This window comes from Aureobasidium melanogenum (genome assembly GCF_000721775.1).
Source record: "Aureobasidium melanogenum CBS 110374 unplaced genomic scaffold scaffold_4, whole genome shotgun sequence".
NCBI classification, from domain to species: Eukaryota; Fungi; Ascomycota; class Dothideomycetes; order Dothideales; family Saccotheciaceae; genus Aureobasidium; species Aureobasidium melanogenum.
The window spans coordinates 44,476-60,979 of record NW_024470056.1 but is presented as its reverse complement, the minus strand read 5'-3'; the positions used below and the strand labels follow the sequence as shown (position 1 = coordinate 60,979).

Here is a 16,504-nt window from a genome sequence, read left to right as displayed (position 1 = left end):
AGACATGTGGCAAGTCTCACGAATGGATGCCGCGTGTAGAATTGAATTGGGGGCATAGATCGTGATGAATATCCAGATCAACGAGCATCAGCCTCACTTTTCCACCAACCCGCTCTTCAAAGGAGAACAAAGTGGAGAAACACCCCTCTTACTCCCAAGACAGGCAGTCAAGCTTCTTCAAGAATTCCTGCAGCTCCAATGTCCTCTAACTTGAATAGCTAGAGCTACCTCGCCATACTCATTGTGAAAAGGGAGGCAAGGAAGCTGTTTCACTTGCCATCAGCTCTGCTCCGCTCGGTGACGTCTCACTTTATCCTCTCCCCACAAAATTTCCCAATTGCCGCATGTCTCCGTGAGGCTGAAGTTCGTCAGAGCAACGCAATTGTTGCCAGCCTTCAACTTATCCTATCTTTGCATTGCACCTCACAACTCCAACAATTCCAACTCTCAGCTTGTGACAACTCAAGACAAACTACAAGCTTTTGTCTCCATAGTCAAATAGCATCCAGAACACGGGAAAAGAAAACAGCCAAAAGAGGAGAAAATGCGGGGGTGTTTTTGGTTTGCGTTCGATCAACGGGTAACAAAACGTCAATGCTGAAGCTCTCTCCACAAATCATTTGAACCTCAAATCCCCGAATCTGCTCCGTTGAGAGTGGTGCTCTCCATGCTCTTCTGCTCTTGCAGCAACTGAACATCTCAGTCACCAAGTAAGGAAGTAGGAATCAATTCATCCTAGACCGGACTAGACCGGAATCCGTGCTTGACAGATCTCCTGATCGATAGCTTAGAATAGTAGTATCAAGAAAGCAATCTCTCCATTCGGGGAAAAGGATTCCGAACGCTGATTCGAGCTGCTCTCCGAACTTCGTCCGTCAAGGCTTCATTCACCAAAGAAGGCTCAGAGGAGTCAAGAACAAAGGCCGAGACTCGGTAGAAACAGGTGAGGGGAAGTCAGCATGCTCTTGACCTTCTGCTTTTGGGCATCCAGCATCAAAGGAAGGGAAGAGGCTGCCTTCGAAGCTCAAGCGGTTGCCTTTGGCTGGAACCACTGCTAGAACAGGCAATTCTGTCCATTCTGCGGTGGTGTTGCGGCCGAGATTCGCTGTCCTTCAAAGCGATGTCGGAATTTCGTATGGCATAAGAGACTCGTATGAATCGTATGAGAATAAGAATCCCCCTGCCCCCTGCGATTGTCTCGTGTTTCCTCTCGCGCGACTCTTCATACGAAACCTGGCAATCACCTTCATACTCCACAGTGACACCTTGATGATAGAGCCAAAGCGGGTCGGCATGACGTTGGAATTTTGCCGGCACTTCCGGCCGGATCAAACGGACTTAATCTCCGTAATTGACTGCGGCTCTGTTATCTGGCGACGACGTTGCACTGCGTTGTCGTTCGCAAATGCTAGGTCAGCCGTGATAGAACTTGTGCATGTAAGTTTGGAGCTGTATGTATCTTGAATGCTTGAATTTTCATTGCTTCTATCTCTGTCTGTTGTTTTATCTCATACGCGTCACATGTTTGTTCATACCGCCCTGCAAATCTGAGGAAGAAAAGCGAGTGAAAGTTGAGCACTTCTGGTCCTGAGAGCATGAAGCACAAAATACTCACACCAACAATGCCAAAAGCCATGTGAAGCATTGCAAACGCCATTCCGACCACCAAGCGAGGGCAAACAGCAGAACTTCAATCAATGTCAAAGTGCAAGCGGATATCCATGCTGAGGATCAAGCCATTCTCACCATCTCACCAAAAGCCAATGTATGCGTCAAAGCATACCAACGACTAACCTCGAGGTGGGTAATCAAGCATCATCACCTTCCTCCTCAGTGTGCTGGTTGGATGGTGGTGAGGTGGTGTAGTTGTCATTGTACCTGCGCGAGGTTCTTCTGCGAGCAGCAGACTGAGCAGGCTGCTGCTGTGGGAGCATAGCTGAAAAGTTCGTGTGGGTGACCCAGTTAGCTGGGAAGATTGGTGACTCCGCAACGGTGTCGTCGTCAGCTGCCGACGAGCTCGCTTCGACCTCACGAGACAGGGCAACAGCAGAGGCAGGGGCAGGTTGGGTCTGGAAGGCATGGATCAAAGCTGCGATGTTGGGCTCGTTGTCGTTTGGTGCGGCAGTGGGCGACGAAGCAGCAGCAGCCCTTGCACTCCTCATCTCAGCAATGGCATCAACAGAGAACCGAGGACCAGTGCGCATGATAGGAGGAGCACGTGTAGGTTGATCGGCATCGCGAATGGCCATGCCTGCGAAAGTGCCTGGACGAGCAGCTCTGTCAAAGGTTGTAGAGAGGAAGGCCTGATTGGAAGTGGAGCCTGAGTAGTAAGGAACCAGAGGTCTGTCGTATTCAGCTGCGATGCGCTCGTTGTTTTCCTCGGTATCGCTTTCATCGTGGCTGAACTCAAGTGGCCCCCACGGAACGTCGTCGACATCCAAGCCGGAGGCTCGAATCGCGGCAGGAGTATTGGATGCAGGGAAAGGACCGTCAGCTGGGTCGTAGTGGTAGTAGTATTCGGCGAACATGATCTCGGCTTCGATGGTGCGAAGTTCGTTCAGGTCAACACCATCAGCACGTGGTGGCAAGGTCAAGTTGGCACTGTCAATGTCCGGTCAGCTAAGGATCACAGACAAGAGGACTGAACACGAACCGATATCTGGAATTTCTGGTGGGCAGGTGTGGTCCATTCGATCCGAGCATTCTGATCTGGGTCTGGACCTCTTCGAGCTGCGAAGCAAAAGCACTGTCACCAAGCTGAGAAGCATCACCATCAGGAATATCGCCGTTGTTCGAGGATTGACCAAGGGGATTGGGATGATGCTGAGGCGCGATGCCAGGATGATTCTGTGGTCCAATGAAAGGAGTCGATCTAGCAGTAGGAACAGTGCTGGCAGATGCTGCAGAGTCGGGCTCAGTGCCGTTGTGAGAGGCAGCCCCATCGACTGAAGAGACAGCCGAAGAGGTACGACGGTGGGCAGAGTCAGCGTGGCCAGCCATGGTTGATGAGTGTGGTATGAAGACAGATGAGGAGGGTATTTAGACGAAAGGAGGTTGAAGAAGGGGAAAGGGAAGTGTTTGTTCAGGAGCGAAAGAGGTGACGGTGAAAGTGCTGAAAGAGCGAAGGAGCACTCCGCAGGTGAACAGAAGTGAAGGACGTGACTAACGAAAAAAGAGCAAACTGTGTGTCACGATGTTGGTGAAGTGAGGGCAGCTCCGAGAGGCTCGCACCTGCCATATCTTGTTGACCGTCAATCACTTTACGGAGGCACTGCGACACTGCTTCGATGATTTCGCTACCGCTTCAAAGAGCAATCTTCAACAAGAGATACGAACGGAAGGATATGTACTATGGAACAATGACAGATACATTTCATTCATCTTTGTCTATATCAAAACTTGAGACAACAGCAAACGGCCGGTTGTCTCTGTATGCCAAACTCCCGTTTCCTCGCTGTGCAATATAAAAGCTGGGACCAAATCACGCATTCTATAGAAGATAATAAATGCATATCAAGAATCAGATATCTCTCAAACTCCTTGAACCTTGCGATAACTCGGCGGCTTGACCGCTCGCCGAATCAACTTGCCAGCATATACTGGTACCAAAGACACCGCCGAAATAGCAGCAACCCTCCAGACAAATCCGACACTCGCCACGAACCTCAAATCGAAGTACCCAGAGAGCAATGGTATGCTGCCAAAGTACACACATCCAGTCGCCAGAATGGAGATGATGTTCGCAGGATGCCAGGTCGTGATCTCCGCAGCCACCATAATCAACTCATTGATGACGAGGACAGTGAATGACACGCTGACCATACGCGCGAACGCGGCTGCAGTGTCGGCGTTTCCTGTACTGTGCTCCGCAAACTTGGGAACCAGTAGCTGACTTCCTCCTTGAATGATGATGCCTTGATAAACTGAGATAGCGACCCAAATGAAGAAGGTACGGTATGAAAGAGACTTTCCTAAAGTCAACTCCTTGTACAGTTCTGGATACAGATTGGCGAGATTCTCATCGACGTCGCGATCGAGCGTAAGCGAGAAGACTGGTGCCATGGTATACAAAGTTGCATAGCCAACCAACAGCCAATCTCTGTATAGGGCGATGGGTTGATACGCTGAAGCGACTGAGAACACAGTCTGGCATACACTGATAATCAAACCACGATGAATGACAAACTGCGCAAGTTTCGCCGAGCGCTTGTAGCTATTGCGACCATGCCAAACGAGCAATTTGGTCAGGTGGCTGAATTGAGTGATGCTGAAATCAGCGGCGAGTGAGGCTTGGCGACCTTCTTTTCCCACGATACCAACACCTACATCAGCAGCTTGGATCATGCTCACATCGTTGCCGCCATCACCAATACAAGCGATGCGTTTACGAGTGTGATTGCGAATCAACTTTGCGACGTCTGCTTTTTGTGTCGGAGAACAGCGACACGCTATCACAGCGGGTAGCCGCACCGCTAGGGTGATGAACGCGTCTCTGTGATGGGTTAGGTATAGAGACAGAGATTCGCCATCTATCAGTAAAGCTGCGTTTGGACGAGAATGCAGGAGTGAGAGTGCGTCAAGTGCCAAGTCTTTTCGCTTGAGTCCTGCGATTGTGTGTATGTACTGGCCTCTTGAGACGAGTTTCGAAGACACGGCTACACAGCGTGCGGTCTCGACTTTGTCTCCAGTCAACATCCAGATCTTGATGCCGGCGTTGCGGAGAAGTTCAAGAGATGGCTTGATATAAGCTTGCAGTTTGTCTTCCACACCCGTCACGCCTAACAGCTCAAGATTGTGTTCGAGATGCTGCTTGACAACTCGTGCCATGCTATTATCGCGGTCGTGGAGACTCAATGATGCTTCCGCGTAGGCTGAGGAGAATGCAGCGTATTGCTCTCCAGAGAGAGCTTTTCTGCCGATGACCAGAGTGCGCAAGCCTTCACGAGCCATGTTCGCTGTCTCCTCGTCTAGCCAATCATTGGCAGCGACGATAGAAGTCATGACGGTATCTGCACCTTTCTGGAAGAAGTACAGCTCGCTCAAATCACCACCAGCTCCACCTTCTTGGACGAACTTGACAATGATACCCATGCGCTTGCTGTCGGAGGTGAAGGGGAAGATGTTGAGGATCTGTACGCGAACCACGATTTTGCTGTTGTACACAAATTGAAGGGTGATAGTTTTTCGATCGCGATGCAAGAGTCGTAATCCGACTTGTTCTGTCCACGCCACAATGGCAATCTCATCTGGCGAAGAAGCTTGATATGAAGTGACTGTGGAGCCATCGACTTCTTCGGTGGTAGGCGTGACGTTATGACACAAAGCCAATGCCAGAACTAGATCTCTGACTCGCAGGCCAATCTCTCTGCGAGAACGTGTACCTGAAGCAAGCCCACCAGTAACATTCGAAGAAGGTAAGAAGAAGCCTTGCAGGTCAGCGAAAGCCGACTTGACGTAGCCTGAAACCTCATCCATTGCTTCATTAGCATACGAGACTGTACCAACGTGGATCTTCTTCAGCTCCATCTCATTTTGAGTCAAAGTACCAGTCTTGTCACTGAGCAAGTATTCAATGCGACCAAGATCCTCAGGAATAGTGCTGGTGCGCACGACAGTTCCCGGAATACCTTGATCACGCTCGATAAACCAAGCATACATTGACTTGCCCATATCGAGATTGACGCGCAGACTGATAGGCACAATGGTGGAGAAGAGGATAAGGAAGCGCATAACCGAGACGTACCACTCTCGACCGTTCTCAGCTTGGAAACCTTTCATGGCCACCAGAATGAATGATAGAGCGAGAGTCAAGAAACAAAGAATCTTGGTCAAAGAGTTGATTTCGTTCTCGAGCAGACCAGTCTTTGAACGACTAGCAGAGGTAGAGAGAGCAGCACGTGTCTCAGGACCTGTATAGATGACCACAGCATAAACAGTAGTGCTTGAGGCCAGCACAGTGTTGGCCCAGGCAGTGTTGTCGATGGACAGAGGGATAGATTTTGTTCCTGGGACTTCAGCAGCCGGTGCCTCAGACTCGTAGGGGTCGTAGGCTTGACGGCCATCTGGTAGCAGATCCAGGGTACCAGCAAAGTCATTGACACGTTTGTCAGGTTTTCCGGCCGTCAGACGTAGTCTTGTGAAGTCGCGAGATGGCAAGTCTTGGGTCAGTGGAGAAGCCAATCTTAGTTTCCAGTCCGTCTCACCATCAAGCTGATCTGTTCGTATAAAGGCTTCACCACCGGCGCTTGGATCTTCAGAAGTGGTTTGGTTGGCCAATGGTGGTTCTGGCACGCTTGCGACCTTGGTCTCAAACAGGTCTACTTGTTCACTTTCGGGCAAAGGTTCAGGCTGAGCAGACGACTCTTGAGAGAAACTCTTGAGAATGACAACATCAGCGGGAAAGCGCTGGTCTTTGGTCATGACCAAGACATCTCCCACTTTCAACAATCGCGAGGGCTTGGAGGTCTCTCGAACTTCAGCATCGAGTAAGCCATCAGCATCTTGGTCTGTCGGACGGCGTCTCCTTGTGTCGGTAGTATCATTGTCTGCAAACTGCAAGACGGTATATCTCTCGGAGTTGGCCTCCTGATCTCTTTTTCTCCGGTGTATGTCGTCCATAGCCTCCTTTCCGAGAGTGATTGTCAAGACGAAGAGCAAGGGGAAGATGTAGGTGCTCAGATAGCCAATGCGCAACTGGGGGATGATTTGCGACAAGGCGACGAGGAGAAAGTACATGTTGAAGAAGAAGGAGAATTCGTTGTACAGGGTTCGTGGCAGGAAAGAGATGGGGGTATATTTGGCATTGGAAACGGCGTTGGGAGGGTATTTGGCATCCTGGCGAGCGCCTACGACAATGGTGCGGTTGGAAGCGGGATCGTGTTCATCTTCGGGCTCGTCGTCGTCGTCGTCGTTGTCGAGAGGGGTGGATCGGGAGAAGGGGTTGAGGCGGGCTCTGAAGTTTGCTAGAGCAGAGCGCGACTTGTCGGACAGACGGCGCAAGCGCGAGGTATGTGAGGGAGCGGCATGGTCGGTATGCGAGTCTCGATGGTGTGTTTGGCTGTCTCTTCCGACCAGGGCCTCGAGGTCTTCGGTATCTGCATCGTCGACATAGCGGTTGGGCCGGCGGAAAGCTCTTCTTCCTCCAAGCCGTAGGTTCTTGAGTGGGATGTTCCTGGCAGAATGACCGTTCGCATAGTTACGATTGTTGGTGGTGGAGGTCTGGGGGTCGAGTTCGTCCAAGTCCAGGTCCAGATCCGAGTCGGGATCAGGGATCAGAGCGGCCGACGCGGTCGAGTCGGCGTGCCGATGTGACATGCCTCATCTGTTTTGTCGCAAGGAAAAGGTGAGAAAGTTTCTTTGTTGCCTGTCGCTGCCTGTTGGATACAACAATTACGTGGGCGTCTGCTATTCTGGGCTCGTCTCACACTGACTCAGGTCACCCTGACCGGAGGTGTCGCACGAGTCAAAGTCCGGGGTCGGTGAATGCGATTGGTTGTCATGCTTGGCTGATGTCGCTTTGGCTGTTGCTTGAAGTCTGGCAATTGTCACCTCCTTTCAACTCGGTATCCTCAACTATTATGCTGTTGCCCTGTGTGTACTATTAACTTATCCAATGTCTTGACAAGCCTCTCTTTGCTCCTTGTCATTTTGTTTTGGTGAGTTGCTCCGCCTCAGCATACAGAAGGTGTCGCCGGATGGTCACGTCGCCTGAATTGTTGCGACATCAATACTGAGACATGGCCACAGCAACCGTTATACATAATACACAACCATGGCAGACAATGCCCCCCATTCTTCGTGGCATCCTGCTCTGAGGTCTCATAACAGCGAACATGATGTCCCAGTAGCCACTACGGCACAACCACCACCTGCTCCAGCCGAAGCCGACAATCATGATGCCGACTTCTTCGATCGCATTCCTGCTGAACACGACCAATCTATCGCTGAAGACGCCGAACTTGCAGAGCCTGTTGAGCAGTCAACCGCTGGAACACTGCAACCTTCGTTCATCCAGGACCACAAGCTTACCGCAGAAAGCCCCGAAGCCTCGGCACCAGTTACACACGAATATCAACAAGACACACAGGCCGAACTCCAACATTCCACCGAGTCGCCGACATTGATACCTGAGCCAACTCATAACTTGCTCGAGAACGCTTACAATCCTCCGCACGACCAAGTCCACGGCTTCGATTCTGAACCTGTCGCTGAGCCTGCACAACTGCCATCGCAAAAGCCCGCGCGCTCCGCCGTCGACGAAGCCTTCGGAAAGCTGGACGAGGAAGAGTCGGAATCTATCAGAGAACAGTACGAGTATCAAGGTCACACTACCGCTGCCGACGATGCTGTCGACGAAAGCGACGATGCCCCTCTGATGCAGGATGAGGAGGTTCTGCCAACCCCCGGTTTTGCTACAGACGCCCCTGCCATCAATGCCCACGATGTCCCCTTCGACTCTGTCCACTCCGATCCCTCAGCAGTCGCTGCAGCTGCAGAACATGTTTACGAAATGTCTACCGAGGATCCATCGTCACATGAGCCTGCCATTGAATCGCATTCATTCGACGAGCAAGATGTCGAGACCTCAGCAACTTCTCAGCCTCTAGAGACCTTGGAGGAAACCAAGGAAACTTTGCGACAAGTGGCTGAAGAGCCTATCGAGGAACCAGCCCAAGTGCAACCTCAATCCTCGACTGCTTTCGAGTGGGGAGATGACGATCAGACCGACGACTTTGGAGCTGTTGTAGGCAATGTCACAGCAGAAGAAAACAATGTGGATTCGGACAATCTCGTGGCTGGAAGTGGCTTCGTTGCTTCTCAGGCAACTGCTGTAGCTCAAGCTTTGCAAGAGCAAAAAGATCAAGATGACCCTGCCACAAACGAGAAGAGCGAGGAAGATCTGGCTGCCATGTGGTCAGCTGCATTGGATGACGACGATTTCCTCGACGACAACGCTGTGGATCCCAGCGGCTTCTTCGATGATGATGGTGAAGGCTTCTTGGACGACTTTGACACAACTCCCGCTCCAGCTCAGCAAGTTCTGAGTCCCGAGCAAGCACTCAGCCCTGGAATTGCTCCTGTCTTGGATGGCCAAGGAAACACGGTCGGTTTCACAAAGCTTGGAGGCCCGCAAGAACAGATTAATGCTCCTGCGAATCCCTACTCTCCTGCAGCCCAGCAGCCAAATCCTTACTTGAGTTCAGCTTTGCCATCTGTGCCTTTGTACAACCAGCAACAGCAACCCGTCCGACCAGCCTTGAACAATGCGCAAAGCTTTGCCGACAAGTCTAAAGGTGGCTACTCCTCTCCCTATGACTTGCCCGAAGATATTGTTCAGCCACGTAGGCGTCCGGCTGCTGCTGCTGTACCTACTCAGTCTAGTGCTCCACCTCCTCCACCACGCAGTAGCAGTATGCAGTCCGTCCCGCCAAGTGGTCCTCCACCGTTATCACGCTCTGCAACTGCGGCTCCCTCGGCAACAATTGCATCGCCTCCCATGAACCAGTCTCCCAGCGTCGCAACCTTGCCGCCGAAACCCTCTACTGCTTCCGGTGCCAACAGATCTGCTTCTGGCTTCTTTGAGGAGCTACCCATGGCGCCAAAGCCTCGCAATAGGCCCTACACTCCAGCTGTCACTGCACCTTCCCCTGCTCAGATTGCTGCTCAGACCCCTCCACAAGGACCACCCATCCGTCCACCATCTCGACCCGCAATGCCTCCGTCCTCTGCTTCCACAAATTATGGCATCTCAGACTTCAGACAGCCAGAAAAGCTACCTTTGTTGCCTGACTTGCAAGCTGCACCTCAGCAGCTAGAGCCACCTCAACCCACTGGTCCCCCGTCGAGTTCGAGATACTCACCTGCCGCTGTTCAGCAAGCTCCCTCAACAGCAGCGCCTCCCCCAGCAACTGGTCGATTCTCACCAATGCCGCCGCCTGCTCCATCAGTAAATCCCCGCTATTCTCCTGCTCCACAAGCTCAAGCCCAGAATCAAGCACAGAACAAGTATGCGACCATGCCTGCTGCCACGCCTGTCTCAAGACCAGTCCAGCCATTCGCACCTCGTACCTCAAGCCCATTGGCCTACCATGAAAAGCCTGCTGCTGCTGCTGAGATGCCACCACCGCCTGTTCGTGCCGTTTCATACCAGCCGCCACCTCCAGTTCGTCAAATGTCTGGTCTCGCCGAGGGTTTCGAGACACCCCCAAGAAGGGACAGCAACACCCTCGACCAGACTCTTTCTCAATCTTACACATCGCCTCCTCGCGCCAATCCTTATGCTCCCATGACTTCGTCTCCCGAATCTCGTATTCCACAGTCATATGCTCCCACCAATGTGCCTGTGCCGAGCGATACTTTCTCGCCGCCAAGACGATCCAAGACTTCATCGCCAGGAACTGCTATGAAGGTCCCTTTGAGAGCTGCTACTCAGATCGACAGACCGACTTCTGCTGCCGGCAATGTCACCTCTCCAACCCTGCTACAGCGTCAAGACGCAAGAAACACCTTGCCTCCCGCTCGACAGCAATTTTCTTCGGATCTGAGCTTCACTGTTCCTCAAGACGAACGAGCCCAGGACCCATTAGAGAGATACAAAGGATGCCCTGTCTTCAAATGGGGACCTAGCGGCTCGTTGGTGAGCACTTTCCCCAAGCAAGCTCCTTTCTATGCTGCTGGTCATGCCATCCCTACTATCAAGTGTACACCTGGCCACATTACCATCCATGATACCAAGTTGACTTACCCTCTGAGCGAGCGTGATGCCAAATTCCCTGGACCTTTGAACAAGGGCAAATCCAAGAAGAAAGAGGCCCTCACGTGGATCACCGGCAAGATTGAGGATCTTGAAAAGGCCAACGAAGATTCTCTTCATGACTTCAGCTTGCCTGTTCAAACGAAGAAGCGCATCGAGGAGAAGGTTGTGCTCTGGAAAATGGTCAAGCTTCTGCTCGAAAATGACAACAAGATTGAAGGCAATGCATCTGCGGAGGATGCTGCTCGTAAAATTTTGTTGCCAAATTTCACTCAGACAGAAGATCCAGCTGAGGATGTTGCAGACGGCAAATCATCAGGACTTTCTACCGAGCCTGTCAATGCGAATGCTTTGGCGCAAATTCGCAAGCATCTGCTTGCAGGCGCTCGTGAGAAGGCTGTATGGTATGCGGCCGAGCAAAAGCTGTGGTCTCACGCTTTGCTGATCGCGTCGGTGGCCGGTCCTGAAATTTGGAAGCAGGTCGTTCAAGAATATGTCCGCTCTCAAGTCAAGGATGCAGGAGAAAACTCTGAATCACTCGCAGCATTGTACGAAGTCTTTGCTGGAAACTGGGAAGAGAGCATTGATGAGCTTGTTCCACCTTCTGCTCGTGCTGGCTTCCAGATGATTAGCAAAGCAGGGCCCAGTGCGAAGAATCCTCTCGATGGTCTCGACCAGTGGCGCGAAACATTGTGTCTTATCATCAGCAATAGAAGCAACAACGATATCCAGGCCATCTCAGCGCTGGGTAAACTTCTTTCCAGCTATGGCCGTATGGAGGCAGCTCACACTTGCCACCTCTTCGCTAAGGCGGCAGCTCATCTTGGCGGCGCTGACGACGAGAAGTCCGACTTTGTACTGCTCGGAGCGGACCACAAGAACCAGACTCATGAACTTTCTGACCTGGATGCGATTCTTCTTACCGAGGTCTATGAGCTTTGCGTGTCTCTCGCCCCTACTCCTGGAACATCACCTACTCTCCACCATTTGCAGGCGTTCAAATACCAGCATGCTCAGATACTCACAGAGCATGGCCTACGTAGCGAAGCACTGGCATACTGTGATGCGATTATGGCCTCCTTCAAGGCATCTACGCGCCTTTCGCCATATTATCACCCTGCACTATTGAGCAGTGTAGATGATTTGCATAGATGCCTGTCGCAAGCACCTCAGGCTAGCGCGTCTGGAGGCTGGATTCCGAAGCCATCTATGGACAAGGTCTCTGGTAGCATGTGGAAGCGCTTCAACACTTTCGTTGCTGGTGATGACGACGAATCGAAGTCGAATGATCCAAGTGGTAGTGAAGGTACTTCCGCAGGACCATTTGGCGGCATTACTGGCGAGACACCAACAGTCAGTCGAAATCCTTCAACCACCGATTTGTATGGAGCAATGTCAATGGGTGGCAGTATATCTTCTGCACCTGCTGCTACTGTCTACAACCGTTATGCACCTCCAACTCAGCACGGTGGTGCTTCTGCTTCACGCTACGCCCCGAGTAGCTCGAGCGCATATGCTCCAAGCAGAGGTTCTATGGAGTCCTCCCGTTCCTACGAACCAGAAAGACCTGGGACCGGCTACAGTAGTGTTGTATCCCCAACCACAGCCGCCCCCGCACCAGTTCAGCGTGCTAGTAGCACGCCATTCGGAGCATACTTGCCGCAACAAGCTGGAGGCAACCAACAAGCACAACCATCACTCGGTGTCCCTCGACCTGAGGTATCCCGTGCCGTTTCAGATTATCGTGTACAGTACAGCCAGCCGCCCTCAAGACGCGAGTCCATCCAATCTGGCGTCGACTCGGAGCCTCGATCTAGTCTCGACCAGGGCAGACCAACATATGGATACCAGCCCGAAGCTGCGAGACAATCTCCTTACCAACCCAGCTCGTACACCCCGTTGTCCCCGATTTATGGAGACAACAACGCTGAGGCTGCCGAGACTGAAGAGGCCTCGTCGTACAAGCCCCATACAGAGTCGCCATACCAGCCATCCGAGCCAACTCCTGTGCAGGAGCCGCAATCTTTTGGCTACACGCCAACCGCTCCTCCAAACGAATCAGCCAGTTTCGGATACGAACCTCCGTCGTCTTACGAGCCACCAACGTCTTACGAGCCTCCATCGTACGATCCCGAGTCTTCCTATGAACCCCCGTCTTCATACGAGCCACCTTCGGACGAGCCTGAGGTGTCTGACGAACCCAAGACGTCTGTCTACACTCCTGCCTCATACGAACCACCTTCGTCGTATGCGCCTCCCACGTCTTACGAACCTCTGACTGGCTCCTCGAGCTACGAACCTCCCACCTCGAACTATCAACCATATGAGCCTGAACCTGATCCTGAAGACGGTGATGGAGAAGGTCAAGAAAAGCCAAAGAAGAAGAACTTCATGGATGACGAGGATGATGATGAAATCATTCGCCGAGCCGCCGCTCTCAAGAAGGCAGCCGATGACAAAGCGGCAGACGAGGCCTTCCGCAAGGCTGCCGAAGAAGACGCAAAACGCGACGAAAAGGCCGCTGCTAGTGGTGATAAGAAGGGATGGTTTGGTGGCTGGTTTGGCAAGAAAGACCCCAACGCTTCACCGGGACCAATCAAAGCCAAGCTTGGAGAACAAAGCTCCTTCTACTACGACCCTGATCTCAAGAAATGGGTCAACAAGAAAGGAGGCGCTGAAGCTGCTACTCCAACTGCTGCTACACCACCGCCACCTAAGGGACCAAGTAGAAATGTCAGTGCTGCTACTGCACCTCCAGCTGGCCCTCCTATGTCTGGTCCGCCCTCTCGCACCTTGACACCTGCCAGCGGTCCACCTTCTGGTCCACCTTCAGGTCCATCATCAATCACTGCATCACCCGCCACACCACAGACTGGCTTCCCCTCTGCTTCTGCACCTCCACCGATGGGAGGTCTGGCTGGTGGACCACCTGCATCTGGACCCCCGAGCCGCCCTGCCACGAGCATGAGTAACGCGAGTAGTATCGATGATTTACTTGGTGCACCTGCACCGCGAAAGGGAGGTACTGCGAAGGGAAAGAAGAGAGGAGGCAGATATGTCGATGTCATGGCTAAGCCTTAGGTGTTTGGTTTCTTGTATGATTGTCTTTCGGTCTGTGTAGGACTAGGAATAGGAGTAGAAAGATTTACAGAGGTCCCTCGTTGTATCAGATCATGGCAAATATTCTTTTCCTCTGCTTAGGATGTTTCTTGTGTTCGTGATGATGAACTCTTCGCGCGAATAGTCTCGATTTACTTTGACAGTAGCTTCTAAACCTTTACAAAACCTTTGCAATGTCCACAGGTCTGCCGCCCAAGAACTCTTCCAAGTTCTGGAGTTCATCTGTGCTTGCACCCCGTTCTAGTACCAACTTCCTATACCTCTCCCAAGTCTCTTGATTTCTTGGCTTGTCGGAGAATTGCGCGAATATGTCTGAAGCAAAGACTTGGGCGCTTAGATAGCTGTAGTATCCTGCATCGTAGCCTGCCAGTAGGTGCGTAAAATCTGTGTGTGGGTGTCCGTGTTCGGCTTTGTTGGAGGAGGGTGAGAGAAGTGTTAAGGTTGAGTGGAGGTCAATGTAAAGGTTTGTGGAGTTGAGGGAAGTGCAGTGGGAATGAGAGGGGGAATCGTGGACAGTCATGTCGAAGCGAGAATCTGCTCTGTAGGCATCTTTTCAGCGCAAAACTTTCATATGTTCCAGCTCAATGAACGCTTACAACTGACCCAACATATACAGAGCACGGAAAGCAAAACGACTCTGGATCAGTGGATCGAGAAGATGGTCTGGTATAGTCGCGATCGGCGGTTTCTCATCTGGATGTTGGAGTTGCCATTCGTGCAATAGCTCGGGACTAAGGCTTGTATAATGGCAACTCATAAGTTTTAGCTCTGAAGGTAGCCATACGTAGTTCTCGAGCATGATACTCAGGGCTTCGGCATAGTCTGGTGGCGAGCGCCAGCCGTGGAAGCGTGAGTATGTGGTTCGGGACAGTAGGTCGTGTATGCCGTGGCCGAGTTCTGACAGAGGCACTTGTAAGCAAGCGCGCCATGAGTATGTAAGAAAGATGTACGTACCATGGAAGAGAGAAATGAGTTGGCCGTGCTTAAGCAAGATACAAGAGGGCGAGCCAGCAGGTGCAAAAGGTGGAAAATTGCACATGAGTAGGGTAGCCGGGTATCTACGTTTCCCATCGCTATCGATATAAGACTATACACCACCCTTCAAGTCAGCATAGGCAAAGACACGCTTGAAGTATATCCCCTACTTACGGGCTGTAAATTCACATTCTGGCATCCGCGATGTTTGTTCTCCCTAAACACGAGATCCATATATAGATACCCGATAAACTGATTCCTCTGTTCTGATCTATCGTCCCAGACTTCCCAAGCTGAAACATCAGCATGCCAGACCTCAGGGGATTTTACATTGAGGAAACGCAGCTGCAGGCAATCAGAGAATAAGTCAAGCATGCGTGGTACCGCTACTTGGATAGGAAAGTATTCGGCGATTTTGTCGTGGGAGACGGATGTGTTTTCGAGTGCAAGACGTTTCCAGTATGGGTAATCCCAAGCTAACATGGTATCTGGATCGCTGCTCTCTGATTTGTAGTTGCGCGTTTGTGATGCTCGCAGATCCAACAGCTCGGCCATTTCTTTCTTTCCTTGTGGCAAAAGTGTCCCTTCCAGCTTGTCGAGAAAGTCGTAGACCCATTGTGTAGTCTTCGCTAGTCTCTTTTCCAGGCGAAATGCTGCATGACTCTTGTATCCAAGTTGCCGTGCATTCAAATCTCGAAGTCTCAGTACTTCTTTGAAGATAGACAGGTTCTCGGGCAGTTTAGCGACATTAGCGATATACACTCGCTCCCTGGTTTCGGAGTTTCTTGCATACTGCAACACAGCACCAACATCATGTTTGTTGAGTGCGATAAAGCAAGTCTTGTTGCCATCGGAAGAGTCTCTTCCTGGTTGTTTGGCGCCCGCATTGCGAAACCGAGTAATGTCTTGGTGCAGTACACCTCCCAACTCACTCTCAGACAACCAAATTCCTTGCTCGCAGTTTCTGACGTTTCTGGTAAACTCTGCACGCAATTTGTCGATTTTGTTTCTCCGTGCAACGTATTCTGCAATACCTTCAGGATCCAGAACACCATGTCCACACCTCACAAAATCAGCCAACAGCTCGTCGAGATACTTTGCTGATTCGGCATCTAGGTCTTCATTACGGTCTTTGACTGCTTGCAGTAGAATGTAGACATCACTACGATCGGCAAACTCGCTAAAGGCTAAATTCCAGAGGGATCTTGCTTGTTCTGCAGCGGCCCTGGCGTTGGCGTCTGGAGATGCGTAGCGCAGCATTGCTATCATGCCGAAAGAGTCTTCGATGGAGTGTTGGGCTTCGGCGAGCGGTTTTACTACTGTTAGGAAAGTCGCGGTTGAGGGAGTTATGTCTTTGACTATGTTGTTTCGTGCGGTCCGTAACGTGTTGATGTGTTGTTCTGTCAACGTGAGGATTTTGTCGGTAGGGATGAGCTGGGGGTATTGTTGTGGTGGTGTTTGGTGTTGCATTGTGCAGGTGAGATGTGATGATTGTCTGCAAGGGTATTAGTGGTAGAAGTTGAAACAATCCTCACGGCGGTTGGAAAGATATTATGCTTGGTTATCTATGGCCTTGTGATCAATATCTGTTATCTTTTGAATTGGCTTCCTCTTCTAAGATTGGCGCCAGATCCTCTATTGCTAGTTGGTCTTGGT

The 16,504-nt window shown here is 51.5% G+C and overlaps 5 protein-coding genes across 5 annotated transcripts; 2 read left to right on the top strand and 3 right to left on the bottom strand.

The window, feature by feature from the left end:
• Positions 1-1,808: 1,808 nt before the first annotated feature.
• Positions 1,809-3,000, bottom strand: M437DRAFT_82002 (uncharacterized protein; the record flags this gene model as incomplete). Its single annotated transcript, XM_041027666.1, has 2 exons — positions 1,809-2,601; positions 2,654-3,000. The coding sequence occupies 2 exons, from the start codon at positions 2,998-3,000 to the stop codon at positions 1,809-1,811; spliced, it is 1,140 nt and encodes a 379-aa protein (XP_040882048.1).
• Positions 3,001-3,531: 531 nt separating this feature from the next.
• M437DRAFT_72976 (phospholipid-translocating P-type ATPase) lies at positions 3,532-7,314 on the bottom strand (the record flags this gene model as incomplete). The annotated part of the gene is made up of 3 exons (XM_041025950.1): positions 3,532-6,523; positions 6,554-6,891; positions 7,072-7,314. 3 exons carry the CDS (start codon positions 7,312-7,314, stop codon positions 3,532-3,534), a joined length of 3,573 nt encoding a protein of 1,190 aa, XP_040882047.1.
• Positions 7,315-7,771: 457 nt separating this feature from the next.
• On the top strand, positions 7,772-10,003 carry M437DRAFT_28641 (uncharacterized protein; the record flags this gene model as incomplete). Its single annotated transcript, XM_041019141.1, has 1 exon — positions 7,772-10,003. A coding segment is annotated over one exon (2,232 nt), but the record flags the coding sequence as incomplete, so codon positions are not given.
• Positions 10,004-10,540: 537 nt separating this feature from the next.
• On the top strand, positions 10,541-12,133 carry M437DRAFT_35106 (uncharacterized protein; the record flags this gene model as incomplete). Its single annotated transcript, XM_041019297.1, has 1 exon — positions 10,541-12,133. A coding segment is annotated over one exon (1,593 nt), but the record flags the coding sequence as incomplete, so codon positions are not given.
• A 1,897-nt stretch (positions 12,134-14,030) lies between these two features.
• Positions 14,031-16,318, bottom strand: M437DRAFT_81999 (peptidase family M3; the record flags this gene model as incomplete). The annotated part of the gene is made up of 4 exons (XM_041027665.1): positions 14,031-14,412; positions 14,470-14,770; positions 14,828-14,960; positions 15,023-16,318. 4 exons carry the CDS (start codon positions 16,316-16,318, stop codon positions 14,031-14,033), a joined length of 2,112 nt encoding a protein of 703 aa, XP_040882044.1.
• Positions 16,319-16,504: the final 186 nt, after the last annotated feature.